General features: G+C 38.2%; 1 protein-coding gene across 13 annotated transcripts in view; it reads right to left on the reverse strand.

Annotated features, from left to right (window-relative positions):
• Nucleotides 2,308–18,851, reverse strand: part of DZIP3 (DAZ interacting zinc finger protein 3) — a 137,388-nt gene continuing 120,844 nt past the window's right edge. For 11 of the 13 annotated variants that reach the window (XM_021070424.1, XM_021070418.1, XM_021070428.1 and 8 more), the window contains 6 exons: nucleotides 10,004–10,129; nucleotides 8,052–8,191; nucleotides 6,501–6,621; nucleotides 5,875–6,021; nucleotides 5,686–5,790; nucleotides 2,308–4,131 (listed from right to left, as the gene is read on the reverse strand). In XM_021070424.1, the coding sequence (XP_020926083.1) occupies nucleotides 4,021–4,131; nucleotides 5,686–5,790; nucleotides 5,875–6,021; nucleotides 6,501–6,621; nucleotides 8,052–8,191; nucleotides 10,004–10,129 (750 nt within the window). In that variant the 3' untranslated portion in view covers nucleotides 2,308–4,020. Of the gene's footprint in view, nucleotides 4,132–5,685; nucleotides 5,791–5,874; nucleotides 6,022–6,500; nucleotides 6,622–8,051; nucleotides 8,192–10,003; nucleotides 10,130–18,851 lie in introns of those variants that run through there. The other 2 variants (XM_021070425.1, XM_021070426.1) reach the window with 2 other exon arrangements.

The following is an 18,851-nucleotide window of genomic DNA, read 5'->3' on the forward strand; positions in this document are numbered from 1 at the left end:
CACGGAGATGGAGGCAATGGGCAACATTTAGTTGCAGGGCCCTCCATTGCAGCAACCTCTAGAGTGACTGGGGTGGCAGGCAGTGCCTGGCCATGGGACCTTTAGTGATGGCGGGCTCCACCCACCTCTGGAGTCTTAGATGGTTGGCGGCAGTTTGCATCTGCCCCCATAGCTTGCACAGGAGGTGCCCTGCTGCCTGAGAGTCCACCTGTGCACAGAGAAAGAATTTTCTGTGGTGGTCCTGCCTCCCCTCCCCTGGAACAATGACACCTCATTTCTCTCTAGTAGTCCCACACCTCCTCCCACACTCCTTAAGCTATGGTGGTCCACTCTCTAGCCCTCTCAGGCTGTTTCCACACAACCAAACATAGACATCTCCCCAGGACTGACTTCTGAAGCTTGAGCTTCAGCACCCAGTCACCATCCGTGTCTTTTAGGCTGTGGTGCGCTGGGCAGTGGTACTGATCACATATGCAGCTCACTCTCTGCTTTGCCCTCCTCAGGTCAGCTGTTGCACTTTTTTCTGAGGCTCTGAGACTCCCCTCTCAATCCTGGATGATCTCCCTGCCAGTTAGGTGGCCTCCTAGCATGTGGAGTCCTTTCCTTTCCTCTTTCACAGCTCCCTCTCAGGAGTGCTGATCCCATCCTGATTCCTTTTTTTTTTTTTTTTCCTCTTCTCTCTCTCTTTTTTACTTTTGTTCAACCCAGTTATTTGGAGGTTTTCCTGCCCTCTTTGGAAGTTTGAGGTCTTCTGCCAGCATTCAGTAGATGTTGTATGCAAATTGTTCTACATATAGTTTTAAAAAATTTTTTAATGTGTCTGTGGGAGAAGGTGAGTTCCACATCCTACTCCTTCACAATCTTGATCCTGGGTCTCCAGGAGCATTTTATATATGCCAAGGAGTTTTGCTAATTTTGAATGTAGTAAAAAATATTAACCGTAAGACATAATTCATCATCCATTCTGGGAAACTATTGAGAATAAAAGGGAACACTACTAATAATATATCAAGATGATAGGCATTAACCAGGACCATCCCAAGCAAACCAAGACATCTGAGGGGAAGATCAAACTTTTCTTAAAATGTTGTATCACTATTATATATATATAATATATATATTATATATATTATATAATATGTATATATTTTTTTTTCTTAAAATGTTGTATCACTATTATATATATATACATATATATATGTATATATATATACTTAATTCCATGTCCAAAACAATCAGTAGATTTACCATCTGTGAATTATTATTTTGAAGAATATCATTGAAAAGGAAGTAAAAACTATTTTCTTGTGTGTATAAAGTCAATCCAAAATGGGGATGCAGCTATGAAGTACTGAAAGAGAACACTAGCTAGGGGACAGAAAGATCTGCATTCAAATCTCATAATGCCATTTCATAGCTATGACCTCAGACAAAATTATTTTCCACTTATTTGAGCCTCAGTTTCATCATATGTAAAATAAAAAGGATAGCATCTACTTTAAAGTTATTAGTGGATCAAATGAGGTAATAAACACACTTGATGGTGTCCAGTGAAAGCTGAAAAATATTATACAGATGATCAGTGTATATAATACATGTAAACATGAAGGAAAACATTACAAGATACATTCTCTGACAGTAGCTGCAGTCAAATTATTGGATGCTTACAGACTATCTTTGAGGTAAATATTATTACTATCACTGGATTTCTGAGTAGGATGGTATACTGGGTCCTACAGCAGCCACAGGCATGACAGTGATCATTGTTTATAGAAGAATGATCACTACAGTTTTCTTTATTTCTAAATTGTACCTCAAAAAGAAATCCCATTACCTTCAGCATCTGCAGAATTGGATATGACTTTCAAGATCATGCTCACTATATATCAGCTATCCTATTAAGTCTTCTGGCCCCATCCTTGGAACCAAAAATGGCAGTTCAGCACCAATACAATCTTGCAGCCTGAGTTTGTGTTGGAAGCATGTGACTGAGTGTCAGGGTCCTCAAGCATTAAAACTGGCTCAGCTACTATTTAGCCACATGACCTCAGGACAAGATGTTCCTGTAAAATGAGGCAATATACCAGAGGATCATTAAGAACCCTATAAACTCTGACATTTTAGGATTCTAAGACATCTCCTTGGTGTTTTACAAGTCTAGAAGACTGCCTTCTTCTTGGTTAAATCCTGTCCTTTCTTATAATAGAAGAAAAAGTTTAAGCACAATTTTAAACATAGATGTTTAAAACAGAGATGTCAAGTAGCTTTAGGATACAGTTAAAGTGATATACACAGATAAAATAGGTATTCATTTAAGAAACATTTATTCTTTCCCACATGAAAATGAAATTGCGGTTGTAAATATACAATAAGAAACATTTATTTTACAAGATAATTTGCTATATGATCATGACCTTGAAGTGTTAGACAAGATAATTATTAAAAGGCCTGTAAGTTCTGAATTGTGCAATTCTAAGACATTCTTGACATTTTACATGTCTAAATGACTGCCTTTATTTTGGTGTATCTTCCTTCACATTTTCCAGTCTTTCTCAGAGAAGAAAACATTTAGCATACAGTTAAAGAAATAGTAATTTTAAGTAGAGATTTAAAATAACTTTAAGATACATTTACACTTTAAGATTTAAAATAACTTTAAGATACATTTACACTTTAAGATACATTATACAGGTAAAATAATTGTTCAGTCAGGAAACACTTATTCACAGTATGAATTTCATTAATTTATGGAAAATAATATGAACTAAGTAGCAATTCTCTTACAGGATAACTGAATGATTTTAATTTTGTAGGTAGAGACATGTACAACACTTACAGCATTTATACAATACTAATTTCAAAATAGGTTTTTGACTTCTAGAATGAAAGTTCTTGATTACAAGCTTTAGATATGCAACTTAGCTCAGTAGGTGTAAACTCTAAAGAAGCAACTACATACAAATCTACCCTCCAGCCTCCAGCCTGAGAAAGTGAAATTAGAAACTTTTAAGGCAGGAAAAAAATTCCTCCAAAGTATAAATGATTACGGTCCAAAGGGCATGTTTACAAATGAACGTGTTATTTATCTGAGCAAGTGACTTAATTTGCACCCTAACTTCTTTTCTTACTGCTTCCTGATTTATAATTCTGGGGAATATTTATGCTACACCTACTGTACAAGACATTGAGAACAGTAAGAATCATCAGACATGGTCCCAGAGGCGTGCTGGTAAATGTTTAGTAACCAGCTCTTGAGAGGAAGGAAAGCCCTTCCTTATAGCATTTGCCAATTCCTGTGGTATAAAATACTCCCACTGTGGCAGATTTCAAGCTACCAACAAGTTGAATAACTGGCTCAAAAAATTCCTGAAACTAAGAATCACCTCTCCCAAGCTCTTATACTCCAGCTCCAACACACTACTGCTTGGAACCCACCTTCATGTAGTTTATAATCTATTCATGGGTACATATTTTAGAGTACAGAAAAGGATTGGGAAGATAGAGATAAAACATGAGGTGTAGATAAATAAAATATAGTTTATAAGCAATTTTAAAAGTTAAAAAGAATACTAAAATATGTGGAGTTTTTCCACTTGTTTACATTTATTTTAGGAAATTAAAATGTAATATATTTGAGACAAAGAATGAGTGCAATCAGGAAAAGATAAGACATCCTAAGATACATGCCAACAATAATCATGTTTATGTTGAAAGAAAATACCTAATAAGGTAAAAGCAAATGTAATGTAACTTTTAAAACTCCATCTTCTTTGAACTCTTTCAGTTTGGTCCATAATCCTGAAGACCTGTCCTCTCCTCTTTGGCTGCAGCTTTGATGAGATTAGCTAGCTTATTTTGCACAATATGGAAGAGCATACTGCTTCACACCATTTACACTATCCGCTTGAATAAAAAGCAAAACTAAATTTCAGAGTCTGAAAATTGAACACTCAAATAAAAAGCAAAACTAAATTTCAGAGTCTGAAAATTGAACTTCCTTTGGATAGTCACCCCTTTGTATCATATCTTGGGCAAGTGCCGCCTGGGGTGACCAGGAAATTCTTCTGGTAGCAAAACATGAAGTCTGCAGGTTGGGCATGTCCCCTGTTGCATCAGCCAAGGTCTAATGCACTAAGAAGCAAAAAGATGCATGTGAGTCCCTCAGGTGTAGCCTAGCAGAGGCAGCTGTGACTCTATATATCAGGGCTGCCAGCCAAAATGTTTCTGGTGTATCTTGGAGCTTTGCTTGGTGGATTATTACAGTAACTGCTGCAATCATGGCACTCTGTGGTTTGCTGAGCAATATGGTTGGTAACAGCAAAATACCTTTCAGCCAGTTTATTCTATCAAGAGTCTTTCCCCATCCCCAACTTTCAGGAAGACTAGCAGTTTTTCCTAATAAGGAGGTTGAGGAAACCTATTATACCTTTTCTCTGGTTTATTATATATTATTCTCATTTATAATCTAGAAAAAGTCATACCTAAACATACAAATGTCGCTAATACCTTGTTATCAAGTGATTATGGTATTTTGAAGTTAAAATCCCTAGATAATGGATGCACTTTTAAGATTGCTATTTCTTTTCAGATTGCTATTTCTTCAGTAGAACTCTTTGGTTATGAACTTATCTATTAAGTCATTTGCCTGAATACTGACTCTCCTAAAACAAATCATTTTTACTTGAATGAATAATGGAGTGCCAGGTCAGATGGGAGAGAATTAGGAATGGGCAGTATATATGAGGCTCTAACTCTAACCCTAAAGAGTAACCTGAATTACCTGCTTTCTATTCAATGAGCAATGGCAAAGAATAAAATAAGTTTTGTGAAACATTTATTTTCTAAATGGGTCTTTAGAACTTTTAAAATTTCAGATGGAAAAATCAGATGGCTAAGTATCTATCCTGGAGATCTTTTGGGATTAGACATTCTGTGTACATCTCTTCTTATCAGGGTAAATGCAAAATATAATTCCATACCAGGTATCACATGTCTGAAATTATGTTTTATAGATAACGCTTGAATAAGCTGGCTATTGTTCACTTCCTTGAGAAACCTTTCTTTTGTAAGATTAATTTTTCCTGTGTCAAATTACATCTCTGCAACAGAAGATCTGGCTCATAAGTTGTATATCAGTATCATTTGCACAGCAGCAACACCAGGAGTTAATCTATATAAATGTCAAGAATTAACAAAAGATATGCCAGCCTCACATTTTTCTAACATCAAAACTCAAGCTTCTGCATCCTCAAAAGCACATACAGGAGCCTGGGTAGACTGTTAAAGTTAAGTCTTACAGTGGCCATTGGCCATCATTAGGCATGGACAAAGGACACTATTTATAGCAACTCAGGGTGAAGTGGCACTGTTGCTAAACTGCCAACGGCCATGTCACTCACCATTCCTTCCAGTTCTGCTCAAAAGAACAGCTATACTCTGTCCCAATAAATCTCATTGTTGTCCCTTTCTCCTGCTAGGTGTACTGAGATCTGAGAAAGCACAGTGCAATCCATGGCCAAGTATGTGGAAACATACAAACACTTCTGTGTGGTACCCAAAAGCCCAGCTTTTATCCAGTAGAATTCATGATACAGCAGTGGATGATACATGAATATCACTTCAAGGACTGCAGTATGAATTTCACTTAGATGATTAATGGTAAAATATTAAAAAAGATAAGTTTACCTGAGAGTGGAATTTGTGTGCACAAGGCAAAACCGAGAGGTTGTCTGGAGAGAGATTCTCATGACAAATCACACAAGGCTCCTCTTCTTCTTCCTTATCATCATCCTAGAGAAAATACAGGGTAATAAATTCAGCTCATTTCTCTCTCTTAAATTTAAATGTATTTAGAATCAACAGTCTCAGTCTCACCAAATTATTGGCTCCTTCTAATTTGACAGGACCTTGTGAACTGAGGGGCTTCCGGGCTGGTTTTGAGGGCTGGACAGCATTAGCCTGGGGTGGAGTATGGTGGCTGGGTGAAACACTGTTTCCATTTGGCACTGATTTTCCTTGACTCTGAAAAGAAGAATACGGTTTTTTTTTTTTGTTTGTTTGTTTTTTTTAAGAATTGTACTAAAACAAAAAGAGCTAACAGAATACCATAGAACCAGGGTATAGTGAGAATTAGCAAAAGAGCAAAGGTCACTCAGGTTCTTAAGAAATTGTGAAGTAAATGTTGGCAATATAACCCAAATACTAAGAGCCAAGTAAAAACAACTCCAGGTTCTCTTTTAATTAAAACAAGTCTTTGCATAAAATTAGAAAAAATGTACCCTTTTAGAATCATTCAAAATAACCTAGAGTAAATTTCAAGTTTTATTCTAGAACGATCAGGTGGTGTGTCCCATGCCATTTATTAAGTTGAACTGTTTATTATTAATAGATGATTGAATATGATTATAGATTGATTTCCTGATCATGTCATGGAGATAACTGACGGAGTTTACTACTAAAGATAAGGGCTAAAAGATATAGGGTTGGTTTGTTTGTTTTACCTGAGATCTCTTGGGGTAAATAAATTGGGAAATCTTGCAAACAATTTCATCAAATGTCAGTCCAGATAAGGACTTCCCATGAGTATTCTTCAATTTCCGTAAGAAATCTGTAAGCTCCTTTCTGGAAGAGAACAAGGAAAGAGCAGTGCTGATTTTCCTACTGCCTTTGAGGATGTGCTTTCCAAAGGAGATATAAAATCCTATCATAGGATTGCTGTATAGCATACAGATGTGACCCTTCAGATCTCTGGTCTAAAAAAGTGATCACAAGTCCATCTCCATTTATCTTAAACTAAAATGAAAACTCTTAATGTGCTCATTAATAATGATACTTAATGTGTTCATAAGTTCTAAATATTTCTATTTATTTTCTTTCCAAAAATATGTTTTAACTATTTCTAAAAGCTCACTGTAGGAAAATTAATTTTGTACTGAGCTCTTTATAACATACGTCTCAATGCTCTCTTACTAAGGATTAAAGTATTCCCTTCTCTTACTTAGGATTAAAGTATCCCCTTCTCTTACACAGGATTAAAGTATTTCTTTTTAACTATGTTACTATTGGCCCCTCTATTATTTTTAATGGTTTTATTTTATAAAACTCAGAAACAGAAAACAAAGATTTAACAGAACAGGAAAGCAAAGATTAAAAGACAAATTATGTGATAAAAAATCTAGGAATATCTTAATCTATATGTTTCTTTTCAATTCCCATGTCCTACTGACTCTACACATTTTTGGTAGGATAGGATAGGATGATAAAGAATTTTTCTTTCTCAAATGAAGTATCATGTCAGCAGCCTTATAAAACTACTTTTGATTTTTTACTGTTTATTTTATATATGTATATTTAGAACAACTATATTACAATTTTAGTTTTATTCTCTATTCACCATTATATTTATAAAACCATAATCTAATCCTGAAACATAACAGTATATATTAAATAAAAGCACTGGTCTTTAAATGAACATACTGGTAAAAACTAGAATTATTTCATTTGATACAAGAATAAAAAGAAAAGACACTTCATTCCTGGAGCAGTAGAATTAAACATCTTTCTGCTAAAGTCAGAACTGTGAAAAGAACAGTAAAATAATGATTTCTTGCATTTAACTATGTTCCCTAACAAAGAAACTATAAGGACCCTCAATAAAATTAAGGAAATAGGAAAGTAAAACCTGATGATGTTTGGGCTTCTATGGCATACAATTAACTTGAAATTCACTTTAGAAATAGTTTATTAAGATAATTATTGCAGCCGGTAGCATTAAAATTGAATAGGTTTACAGCTAGTTGTACTTTCAATAAATGAGCAAACCTAAATTTAAAAGTTTATTCTCTCATACCTTACAACTAATAACTTTAGTGAAGAGGTTTAGCATTTATATGGAACACTATCCTTTCTTAATAAATTTAATTTTCCTTACCAAGGCAATGGTAAGAAATTATAGGTACTTGTGTGTATGTGTGTGAGAGAGGTATAGGCATAAAACGTTATGGAAACTATAGTGTATGATCTGTACTCAGCACTAAAAAAGACTAAGTTACCTGGTCTGTTGTGGAAAGGCAGTCTTCAGCCTGTCTGTAATCTTCTCCCAATTAATTATGGGAAGATCACTTCCCAGACCTGCACTGGGAGACATAGCTTCTCCCACTGATGCTGGCACCGTCCAGGCTATGCCAGCCATCTGTAAGGAGCACAAAATTACAACCCATCAATATCAGTTATTAGGATGTAAAGTTTCATGCCAACACGACATTTCCATACCTCAGAAAATGGGTAAAATAAAGAGGAATATTATATAAATGTTCCTTTTTTAGAATTTTAATCGGCACAAAAATATTTCTAATTGTTTATATTACCTTTATTTTAAAAATGGCACATTGCTAGTCTCAGTAACTGTAAACATATACAGAAATACATACAGGATGTGCATTTCTGAAAGCAACCTAGTTTTTTTGGGGGGTGGGAGGGGGTTATATCTACAGCATGAGAAAGTTTCCTGGCCACAGATCAAACCTGTACCACAGCAGTGACAATGGGGGATCCTTAACCCACTGAGCCACCAGGAAATCCTCCCTTTTTTCCTAAAGTTTGTTAATAGGGGAATAAATAATTATAGCATGTCTAATCAAGTCTTTAAAAACAAATCTGAGCATCAGAGATTCCACAAAATACATCTCATTAAAAACAAAAAAGAGTCTATGGCATAGCATTTATGGTAGAACTCATTTTATATTAAAACATTTTAAAAATGTGTATGCACAGAAAAGTCTGTAAGATATAAAATAATCTATAAACTGATTATTTTCTAGGATTCAACAGCAGGGTAATTTTGCATTCTACCTGGTATATTATATATTGTATATATTTTGTGTATTTCTGTATTGCTTTATGATTAGCACACTACTTTTAAAATTAGAAAAATAATAAAGTTTAATTTTCAAACAACTAAATAAAGATGAGAATACTACTAGAACGTCTGCCCAGTGTCTCATGAATGTTACAAAGGTGGTATGGAAATTGTAGTGACACCTTTGAGCCATGAAACCATCAAAGTTTTCCCCACATTTTATGATAGTTCTTTCTTAGAACCATTAAGATTCTAATTAATATTTGCTTATCTGATTACTAGAATAATTATAAACATGGCATCTTGTACCTAAGACTAGGGATTATTTTCAAATATAAGATTATTACTTATAAAAAATTAACTACTAACAGCCATTGAAATTATTCATACAAAGCCTGGTAAGTTAGAGAAAAAGTAGAATATTCCCAGAAATCTAGGTTTGCCTCAGTGTCAAGCTTCTTCAGAGGAATTAGAAAGTAATCTTATAGAAAGTTAAGGTACTTTAATATTTTAAATAAAATTTTATAGTTCCTTATAGAATGGTTCAGGAGCAAACCACATAAGCAGCCCTGTGATATCACGGTAATTAAAAGACATGGTACTAACTTGTTAAAGCCTAGATACTTTACATAAAGCCAGGCTCCATACAAATAAGTGAGTCCATTTGACTATATATATCAAAGGGAGCCTGTTAGCAATATACAGGTACAAAATAGATAAACATTGTTCTCTACTATACACACATATGTGTGTAGATAAAATTTTTCTTTAGCTTTGTGGCGTAATTTGGCTTGTTGTGACTTGGCTTCTTTGTTTTTCAACCTACCCATCAATCATGCTAAATTAAATTATCTGTTAAAATTATCAATCTAACCTGCTTTGTGGCCTGGTATAGAAGCAAAACTATAAGAGTTCTCTAAGATATTTATCTCTGTATCCAAAAACTAAGGTATTATCACTTAAGGAAAGAATTAAATATGTAATATGCTTAACTCAGTGCCTCACATGAAACCATTTGGTCATCACCCCCATCACCTTCATCATTATTTATCAAGTAAATGAACAAAGAGAAGACATTCATTTTGGAAGTCCATCATAGTGACAAAAAACTTGTTGATGTCTATTCCACCAAAAAGGGCTCTGTACCAGGGGATGTCTAGGTTGGCCAGTTGTGGAGATGACTCCAGAACAAATAGCAGGAATTTGAGGAACAGTGAGTAAAGGTCTAAATAAAGATTCTTTCACAATGGGTTTTCCTAGGAACTGCTGCATCTGAAATAGAAAAGAGAAAATAAAAACAAACCCCCACATATTTGTATATTTATATAGTCAATGATCTAAACTCATAGAGCAATGTTTAGGGAGAAAATGATTTGAAACACAGGTACAAGGCACAATGTTGTCATAACATTAGTTAAATATATGAATATTTGAAAAAGCAAAGGGCAGAAAAATATACGAAAAAGCACAGAGAGAAGAGAGCTGGGTTCTGTCCTATTTTCTCTCCTACCTGGGTAAACTTGGATGCCAAATTATTAATCTATAAAATAAGAGGGTTGGGTTAGGTGATCTTTAAGGTTCTTTACCAACTGGAATAAAAGGACTATGCAAAGGAACTCCTCAATGAGTACTGTCCGTGCTGATAAACAATACTGACCTTCAGAAATTCCACTAAAGAACCATAGTTGTCTATAGGAAATATTTTGCTATTAGGTATTGAAGGGACCTTGTACCATGTGGTGGAGTTCTGCTCTTATGTTTAGTTCCAAGGACTACAGAAAGCTGAAGTGGGGTGGGCCTGGGAGATAAATCCTGCTAAAGTGATTTGTCGTACAGACATGTCTGTGGGTGTTACCGAACATCCTCAGGGGGTCATAGAAAGCTAGCCCTTAGAGTCTACCAATGGGATGGACACCTTATTGGATAGACTACAGAAGGGGACAGGTTTATTGAGTATCTACTGTATGCCATGTCTAGCACTGGCATAAAGCAGAAGTTCAACTATTTGTTGATTTTAAAAAATGAACATCAATATATCATTTAAGTAATGACCCTGAAACCAGCAGGCGAAACTTAATGAGGAACATTATAATGGAGAGATCAAGATGACATTAGATTCTTTTTTTTTTTTAATTTTAATTTTTATTTTATTTTCCCACTGTACAGCAAGGGGGTCAGGTTATCCTTACATGTATACATTACAATTACAGTTTTTCCCCCACCCTTTCTTCTGTTGCAACATGAGTATCTAGACATAGTTCTCAATGCTATTCAGCAGGATCTCCTTGTAAATCTATTCTAGGTTGTGTCTGATAAGCCCAAGCTCCCGATCCCTCCCACTCCCTCCCCCACCCATCAGGCAGCCACAAGTCTCTTCTCCAAGTCCATGATTTTCTTTTCTGAGGAGATGTTCATTTGTGCTGGATATTAGATTCCAGTTATAAGTGATATCATATGGTATTTGTCTTTGTCTTTCTGGCTCATTTCACTCAGTATGAGAGTCTCTAGTTCCATCCATGTTGCTGCAAATGGCATTATGTCATCCGTTTTTATGGCTGAGTAGTATTCCATTGTGTATATATACCACCTCTTCCGAATCCAATCCTCTGTCGATGGACATTTGGATTGTTTCCATGTCCTGGCTATTGTGAATAGTGCTGCAATGAACATGCGGGTGCATGTGTCTCTTTTAAGTAGAGCTTTGTCCGGATAGATGCCCAAGAGTGGGATTGCAGGGTCATATGGAAGTTCTATGTATAGATTTCTAAGGTATCTCCAAACTGTTCTCCATAGTGGCTGTACCAGTTTACATTCCCACCAGCAGTGCAGGAGGGTTCCCTTTTCTCCACACCCCCTCCAGCACTTGTTATTTGTGGATTTATTAATGATGGCCATTCTGACTGGTGTGAGGTGGTATCTCATGGTAGTTTTGATTTGCATTTCTCTTAAAATCAGCGATGTTGAGCATTTTATCATGTGTTTGTTGGCCATCTGTGTATCTTCTTTGGAGAAATGTCTATTCAGGTCTTTTGCCCATTTTTCCATTGATTGATTGGTTTTTTTGCTGTTGAGTTGTATAAGTTGCTTATATATTCTAGAGATTAAGCCCTTGTCAGTTGCATCATTTGAAACTATTTTCTCCCATTCTGTAAGTTGTCTTTTTGTTTTCTTTTGGGTTTCCTTTGCTGTGCAAAAGCTTTTCAGTTTGATGAGGTCCCATGGGTTTATTTTTGCTCTAATTTCTATTGCTTTGGGAGACTGACCTGAGAAAATATTCATGATGTTGATGTCAGAGAGTGTTTTGCCTATGTTTTCTTCTAGGAGTTTGATGGTGTCCTGTCGTATATTTAAGTCTTTCAGCCATTTGGAGTTTATTTTTGTGCATGGTGTGAGGGTGTGTTCTAGCTTCATTGCTTTGCATGCAGCTGTCCAGGTTTCCCAGCAATGCTTGCTGAATAGACTTTCTTTTTCCCATTTTATGTTCTTGCCTCCCTTGTCAAAGATTAATTGACCATAGGTGTCCGGGTTTATTTCCGGATTCTCTATTCTGTTCCATTGGTCTGTCTGTCTGTTTTGGTACCAGTACCACACTGTTTTGATGACTGTGGCTTTGTAATATTTCTTGAAGTCTGGGAGAGTTATGCCTCCTGCTTGGTTTTTGTTTCTCAGGATTGCTTTGGCGATTCTGGGTCATTTGTGGTTCCATATAAATGTTTGGATTGTTTGTTCTAGTTCTGTGAAAAATGTCATGGGTAATTTGATAGGGATTGCATTGAATCTGTAGATTGCTTTGGGTAGGATGGCCATTTTCACAATATTGATTTTTCCAATCCAGGAACATGGAGTATCTTTCCATTTCTTTACATCTTCTTTGATTTCTTTGATTAAGGTTTTATAGTTCTCGGCATATAGGTCCTTTACCTCTTTGGTCAGGTGTATTCCGAGGTATTTGATTTTGTGAGGTACAATTTTAAAAGGTATCGTATTTTTGTATTCCTTTTCTAATGTTTCATTGCTGGTATACAGAAATGCAACTGACTTCTGAATGTTAATCTTATATCCTGCCACTTTGCTGAATTTATTAATCAGTTCAAGGAGTTTTGGTGTTGAGTCCTTAGGGTTTTCTAGGTATAGAATCATGTCATCTGCATACAGTGACAGTTTGATCTCTTCTCTTCCTACATGGATGCCTTTGATTTCTTTTGTTTGTCTAATTGCTGTGGCTAAGACTTCCAAAACGATGTTGAAGAGCAGTGGTGAGAGTGGGCATCCCTGTCTTGTTCCAGATTTGAGTGAGAAGGCTTTCAGTTTTTCCCCATTGAGGATTATATTTGCTGTGGGTTTATCATAAATGGCTTTGATTATATTCAGGAATGTTCCCTCTATACCCACTTTGGCGAGGGTCTTGATCATGAATGGATGTTGAACTTTGTCAAATGCTTTTTCTGCGTCTATTGAGATGATCATATGATTTTTGACCTTTTTTTTGTTAATGTGTTGTATGATGCTGATTGATTTGTGTATGTTGAACCATCCTTGTGAACCTGGGATGAACCCAACCTGGTCATGGTGTATAATTTTTTTGATATGTTGTTGGATTCGGTTGGCTAAGATTTTGTTGAGAATTTTTGCATCTATATTCATCAGAGATATTGGGCGATAGTTTTCTTTTTTGGTGGTATCTCTGTCTGGTTTTGGAATGAGGGTGATGGTGGCCTCATAGAATGTCTTTGGGAGTATTCCTTCTTCTTCAACCTTTTGAAAGAGTTTAAGGAGGATGGGCACCAATTCCTCTTTATATGTTTGATAAAATTCACCTGTGAAGCCATCTGGTCCTGGACTTTTATTTGTAGGGAGTGATTTTATGACCTCTTCAATTTCATTTCTAGTGATCGGTCTGTTCAGTTGGTCTGTTTCTGCTTGATTCAGATTTGGCAAGCTGTAAGATTCTAGAAAATTGTCCATTTCTTCCAGATTGTCAAACTTATTGCCATATAGTTGTTCATAGTATTCTCTTATGGTTTTTTGTATTTCTGCTGTATCTGTTGTGATTTCTCCTTTTTCATTTATAATTTTGGTGATTTGGGTTCTTTCTCTCCTCTTTTTAGTGAGTCTGGCCAGGGGTTTATCAATTTTGTTCACCTTTTCAATGAACCAGCTCTTGGTTTTATTAATTTTCTCTATTGTTTTTTGAGTCTCTATTTTATTGATTTCTTCTTTGATCTTTATAATTTCCTTCCTTCTGCTGACTTTAGGACTTTTTTGTTCTTCTTTTTCTAATTCATTTAGGTGGAGGGTTAAGTTGTCTATTTGGGATCTTTCTTCTTTTTTGAGAAAGGCCTGTATTGCTATAAATTTCCCTCTGAGCACTGTTTTCGCAGCATCCCATAGATTTTGAGAGGTTGTGTCTTCATTATCATTTGTTTCAAGGTAGTTTTTAATTTCCTTCTTGATTTCCTCATTGACCCATTGGTTTTTTAGTAGCATGTTGTTTAGTCTCCATGGAGTAGGTTTTTTCTCTTTGCTTTTCCTGTGGTTGATTTCTAATTTCATGGCATTGTGGTCAGAGAAAATACTTGAGATAATTTCTATGCTCCTAAATTTATTGAGATTCACTTTATGTCCCAATATGTGGTCGATTCTTGAGAATGTTCCATGAGCATTTGAGAAGAATGTGTATTCTGATTTTTTTGGATGTAGTGTCCTGAAGATATCAATTAAGTCTAACTTTTCTATTGTTTCCTTTAGGATCTCCGTTGCTTTATTGGTTTTCTGTCTAGAGGATCTGTCCATTGATGTGAGGGGGGTATTTAGGTCTCCTACTATGATTGTATTCTCATCAATATCTCCCTTTATGTCTGTTAATATTTGTTGTATGTACCTGGGTGCTCCTATGTTTGGGGCATATATGTTGATGATAGTAACATCCTCTCCTTGGATGGATCCCTTAATCATTAAATAGTGTCCTTCTTTGTCTTTCTTTATGTCTTTTGTTTTAAAGTCTATTTTGTCTGATATGAGTGTTGCAACTCCTGCTTTTCTGTCATGTCTATTGGCATGAAATACTTTTCCCCAGCCTTTCACTTTCAATCTATATGTATCTTTTGTCCTAAGGTGAGTTTCTTGTAGGCAGCATATTGAAGGCTTTTGCCTTTTTATCCACTCAGCCATTCTGTGTCTTTTGATTGGGGCATTCAGTCCATTGACATTTAAGGTGATAATTGATAGATGATTATTTATTGCCATTTGATCCTCGTGTTCCAGTTGATTCTATGGTTCTCCATTCTTCTTCTTTTTTTTTTTTGGTTGGATGGTCTCCTGTTATTATCTGCTTGAGTGTATTTTTTTTTTCATTTTTTGCAAATGTAATATTTGGTTTTGGCTTGTGATTGCCCTGTTTTTTAAGTATGCTAACCCCTTCCCATAATTGTGTGTTTTAGCCTGATGGTCCTGTAAGTTCAAACACTTCATTATTATATTAAAATTAAGAAGAGAGACACATACAAACAAAAAGGATTATTTACCTCCTAACATCCCTTGCCCACATTTTATGGTTTTGATGACTCTTTTATTTTTTTCTTTTTAATTTTATTTTGTTTGAAGCATGTTCATGATTAAATCTGTATGCTGGCTTATTTGAGTGACTGCTCTCTTATTGCAGTTTCCTCAGTCCTAGTTCTAGCTCTTCTTCTTCTTCTTCTTTTTTTTTTTTCTTTTCTTTTTTCTTCCCTTTCCTTCCTTTCTTTTTGGTTTAGAGAAGCCCTTTCAATATTTCCTTTAACCTGGGTTTTGTGTTGCTGTATCCTTTAAGTTTTTGTTTGTTGGGAAAAATTCTTATTTCCCCTTCTATTTTAAATGATATTCTTGCTGGATAGAGTATTCTAGGTTGCATATTTTTTCCTTTGAGCACTTTAAATATCTCTTGCCATTCCCTCCTGGCCTGTAGTGTTTCTGTAGAGAAATCAGCTGATATTCTTATGGGGGTTCCCTTGTAGGTAACATTCTGCTTTTCTCTTGCTGCCTTTAGGATCCTCTCTTTATCACTAACTTTTGCCATTTTTATTATGATGTGTCTTGGTGTGGGTCTGTTTGGGTTCAGTTTGTTTGGGGCCCTCTGTGCTTCTTGTATCTTGAATCCAGTATCCTTTAGATTTGGGAAGTTTCCAGTGATAATTTCTTCAAATATATTTTCCATTCCCTTATCTTTTTCTACTCCTTCTGGAATTCCTATTATGCGTAGATTGGCCCGCTTTATATTATCCCATAGGTCTCTTATATTGCTTTCCAGTTTTTTGATTTGGTTTTCTGTCTGCTGACCTGATTGGGTGATTTCCATTATTCTATCTTCCATATCACTGATTCGTTCTTCTGCATTATTCATTCTGGTTTTTACTGCCCCTAGTTCAGTTTGCATCTCTGCAAATGAATGTTCTAGTTTTTCTTGGCTCCTCCTTATATTTTCTAGCTCCTTTCTGAGGGTATCTGCATTACCGTTCATATCTTCTCTTAATTCCTTCAGTATTTTCAGTATTTCTCTTTTGAATTCCAGGTCTGTCTGACTGCAGAGATCTGTTTCATTGTTGACTGTTTTAGGTGAGTTCTCCTGTTGGTTTGACTGGGGGTGGTTTCTCAGCTTCTTCATCTTGCTTGTTGTCTTCTTTCTCCTGAGGGAGTTGTACTCTCCGTTATCGGGTAGTGTTTGCCTTGTCACTGCCGTGGAATATTTCCTGAGGGCTGTCGTTGTTGGTCAATCTTTTTTGAGGCAGTGTGGCTTTTCTGGAGTGTTGATGGGATTAACAGTGTTTCTTTGAAGCAAAGGAGGACTTCCTGAGGGCATACAGGACTGGGAGGTCCACCCCACGATGGTAGCAGATTTCACTTGGTTCTCAGCACCCCCTGGGGTCTTGGGCGGGTAGCAGTGCCCTTGGAGACTCAAGAGGCTCCTCCCCAGGGCAGCCCGATTCAGAAAGACCGTCTGAGATCTTTCCCGTTTCGGCCAGGCTTGTTGCAGCTTTTCTGGGCTGCAGGGGTCCTGCCTGGAGCTGGCAGTCCTATGCAGCTGGTCCACTAGGTCTCAGCATTCCCTGGGGCTTGGGCGGGTAGCAGGGCCTTGGAGACTCAAGAGGCACCTCCCAGGGCAGCCCATTCAGAAAGACCGTCTGAGATCTTTCCCGTTGGGCCAGGCTTGTTGCAGCTTTTCTGGGCTGCAGGGGTCCTGCCTGGAGCTGGCAGTCCTATGCAGCTGGTCCACTAGGTCTCAGCACCCTTGGGGTCTTGGGCGGGTAGCAGGGCCCTTGGAGACTCAAGAGGCTCCTCCCAGGGCAGCCCGACTCAGAAAGACCGTCTGAGATCTTTTCCCGTTTGGGCCAGGCTTGTTGCAGCTTTTCTGGGCTGCAGGGGGTCCTGCCTGGAGCTGGCAGTCCTATGCAGCTGGTCCACTAGGTCTCAGCACCCCTTGGGGTCTTGGGCGGGTAGCAGGGCCCTTGGAGACTCAAGAGGCTCCTCCCCAGGGCAGCCCGACTCAGAAAGACCGTCTGAGATCTTTTCCCGTTCGGCCAGGCTTGTTGCAGTTTTCTGGGCTGCAGGGGGTCCTGCCTGGAGCTGGCAGTCCTATGCAGCTGGTCCACTAGGTCTTAGCACCCCCTGGGGTCTTGGGCAGGTAGCAAGGCCCTTGGAGACCCAAGAGGCTCCTCCCTGGGGGAGCCCGTCTCAGAAAAACCGTCGGAGAATTAGGCCAATCTATTCACGGCCTGGCTAGGCTTGTTCTAGCTTTTCTGGGCTGCAGGCCTTTTCTAGGGGGCTGGTGGTGTTTGGTGCTGCTCTGTGGAAGTGTAGCCCCTCCAAAGGGCAAGCAGGCCTGTGCAGGGAGAGCCCCTGCGGTGGTAGGCTTCAGGCAATTGTTGAGGCCAGCCCTCCTGGATGGCAGGCAGCCCCAGGTCCGCGAGAGCTTAGGGGGTGGCGGGGGTGGGGGGAGGGAATGCACTGGGAAGCACAGCTTTCTGCTAGCTAGCGGGCCTGTAAGCTTGCTGTGGCGTGGGGGGTATTCTATGGGAACCCACCCCTTCTTCTCTCCCCTCCCCAGCACGGGCGCAGACCAGGCTCTTCTCCCAGGTTCCCTCTGATGTGGCTTTCCACTTCCCCGCCCCTAGAGTATTGCTCCCTTCCTCTGCGACAGCTTTGTTTTCTAGTCTCCCAGGCAGTCTCTGCCCCGTCAAATGGTTTAGAGACCTCCCAAGCAGTTTCCGCTCTTCCCCCCCCCCTAGCCCGGGGACTAATCTCTGGAGCCGAGGTCTCGGTGCCCAGCCCCCCCAGCGTCCCCCCCCCCTCGGGACCACCTTCAGAGCGAGTCTCGGTGCCCAGCCCCCACCCAGGCGTCTCAATTTTTGGTGACTGTGCCCGTAGTTCAGATGGTCCATTGGGTTCTTGATCCGTTTTTCCGTACTCCGACTTACTGCTACACTCTTCTCTGCATCTGGGGATTCCTCCGGTTCATTTGATCTTTTGCCCGGTAGGTGACTTTCCATGGTGCGGGATCCCTTTCTCCTCCGCAGTTCCCTTTTCGGGAGCGCCCGTCCCGCTGGGATTCACCTTCTCTCACTCTCCTCTTTTCTCCCGTTCTGCCCAATAATGTCACGAACTTCTTGCCGTTATTGGAGTTTAGGTTCCTCTGCCAGCGATTGGTTGCTGTTCTGTGCGAGTCATTTCTTCTGTAGATGTGCTTTTTTTGTTGTGTTTGTGGGAGAGGGTGAGCGTGTCCCCCTACTCCTCCGCCATCTTGTCCTCCCAAGACATTAGATTCTTAATGTCAGTAAATGGGAGACATTATGTGTCCTCTGATGTGTATATACACCAACACCTATAAAATACTCTTGCCAAAAATAAGGTACCCAATTCTAACCTTCCAGATCTAATGATCAGTTTATAGGAAATAGCATAACATGTATAATGACATCAGAAGGATGTCATCAATTACATCAATACTTTAGGAAATTAA

This window comes from Sus scrofa, chromosome 13 (genome assembly GCF_000003025.6).
Source record: "Sus scrofa isolate TJ Tabasco breed Duroc chromosome 13, Sscrofa11.1, whole genome shotgun sequence".
NCBI lineage: Eukaryota > Metazoa > Chordata > Mammalia > Artiodactyla > Suidae > Sus > Sus scrofa.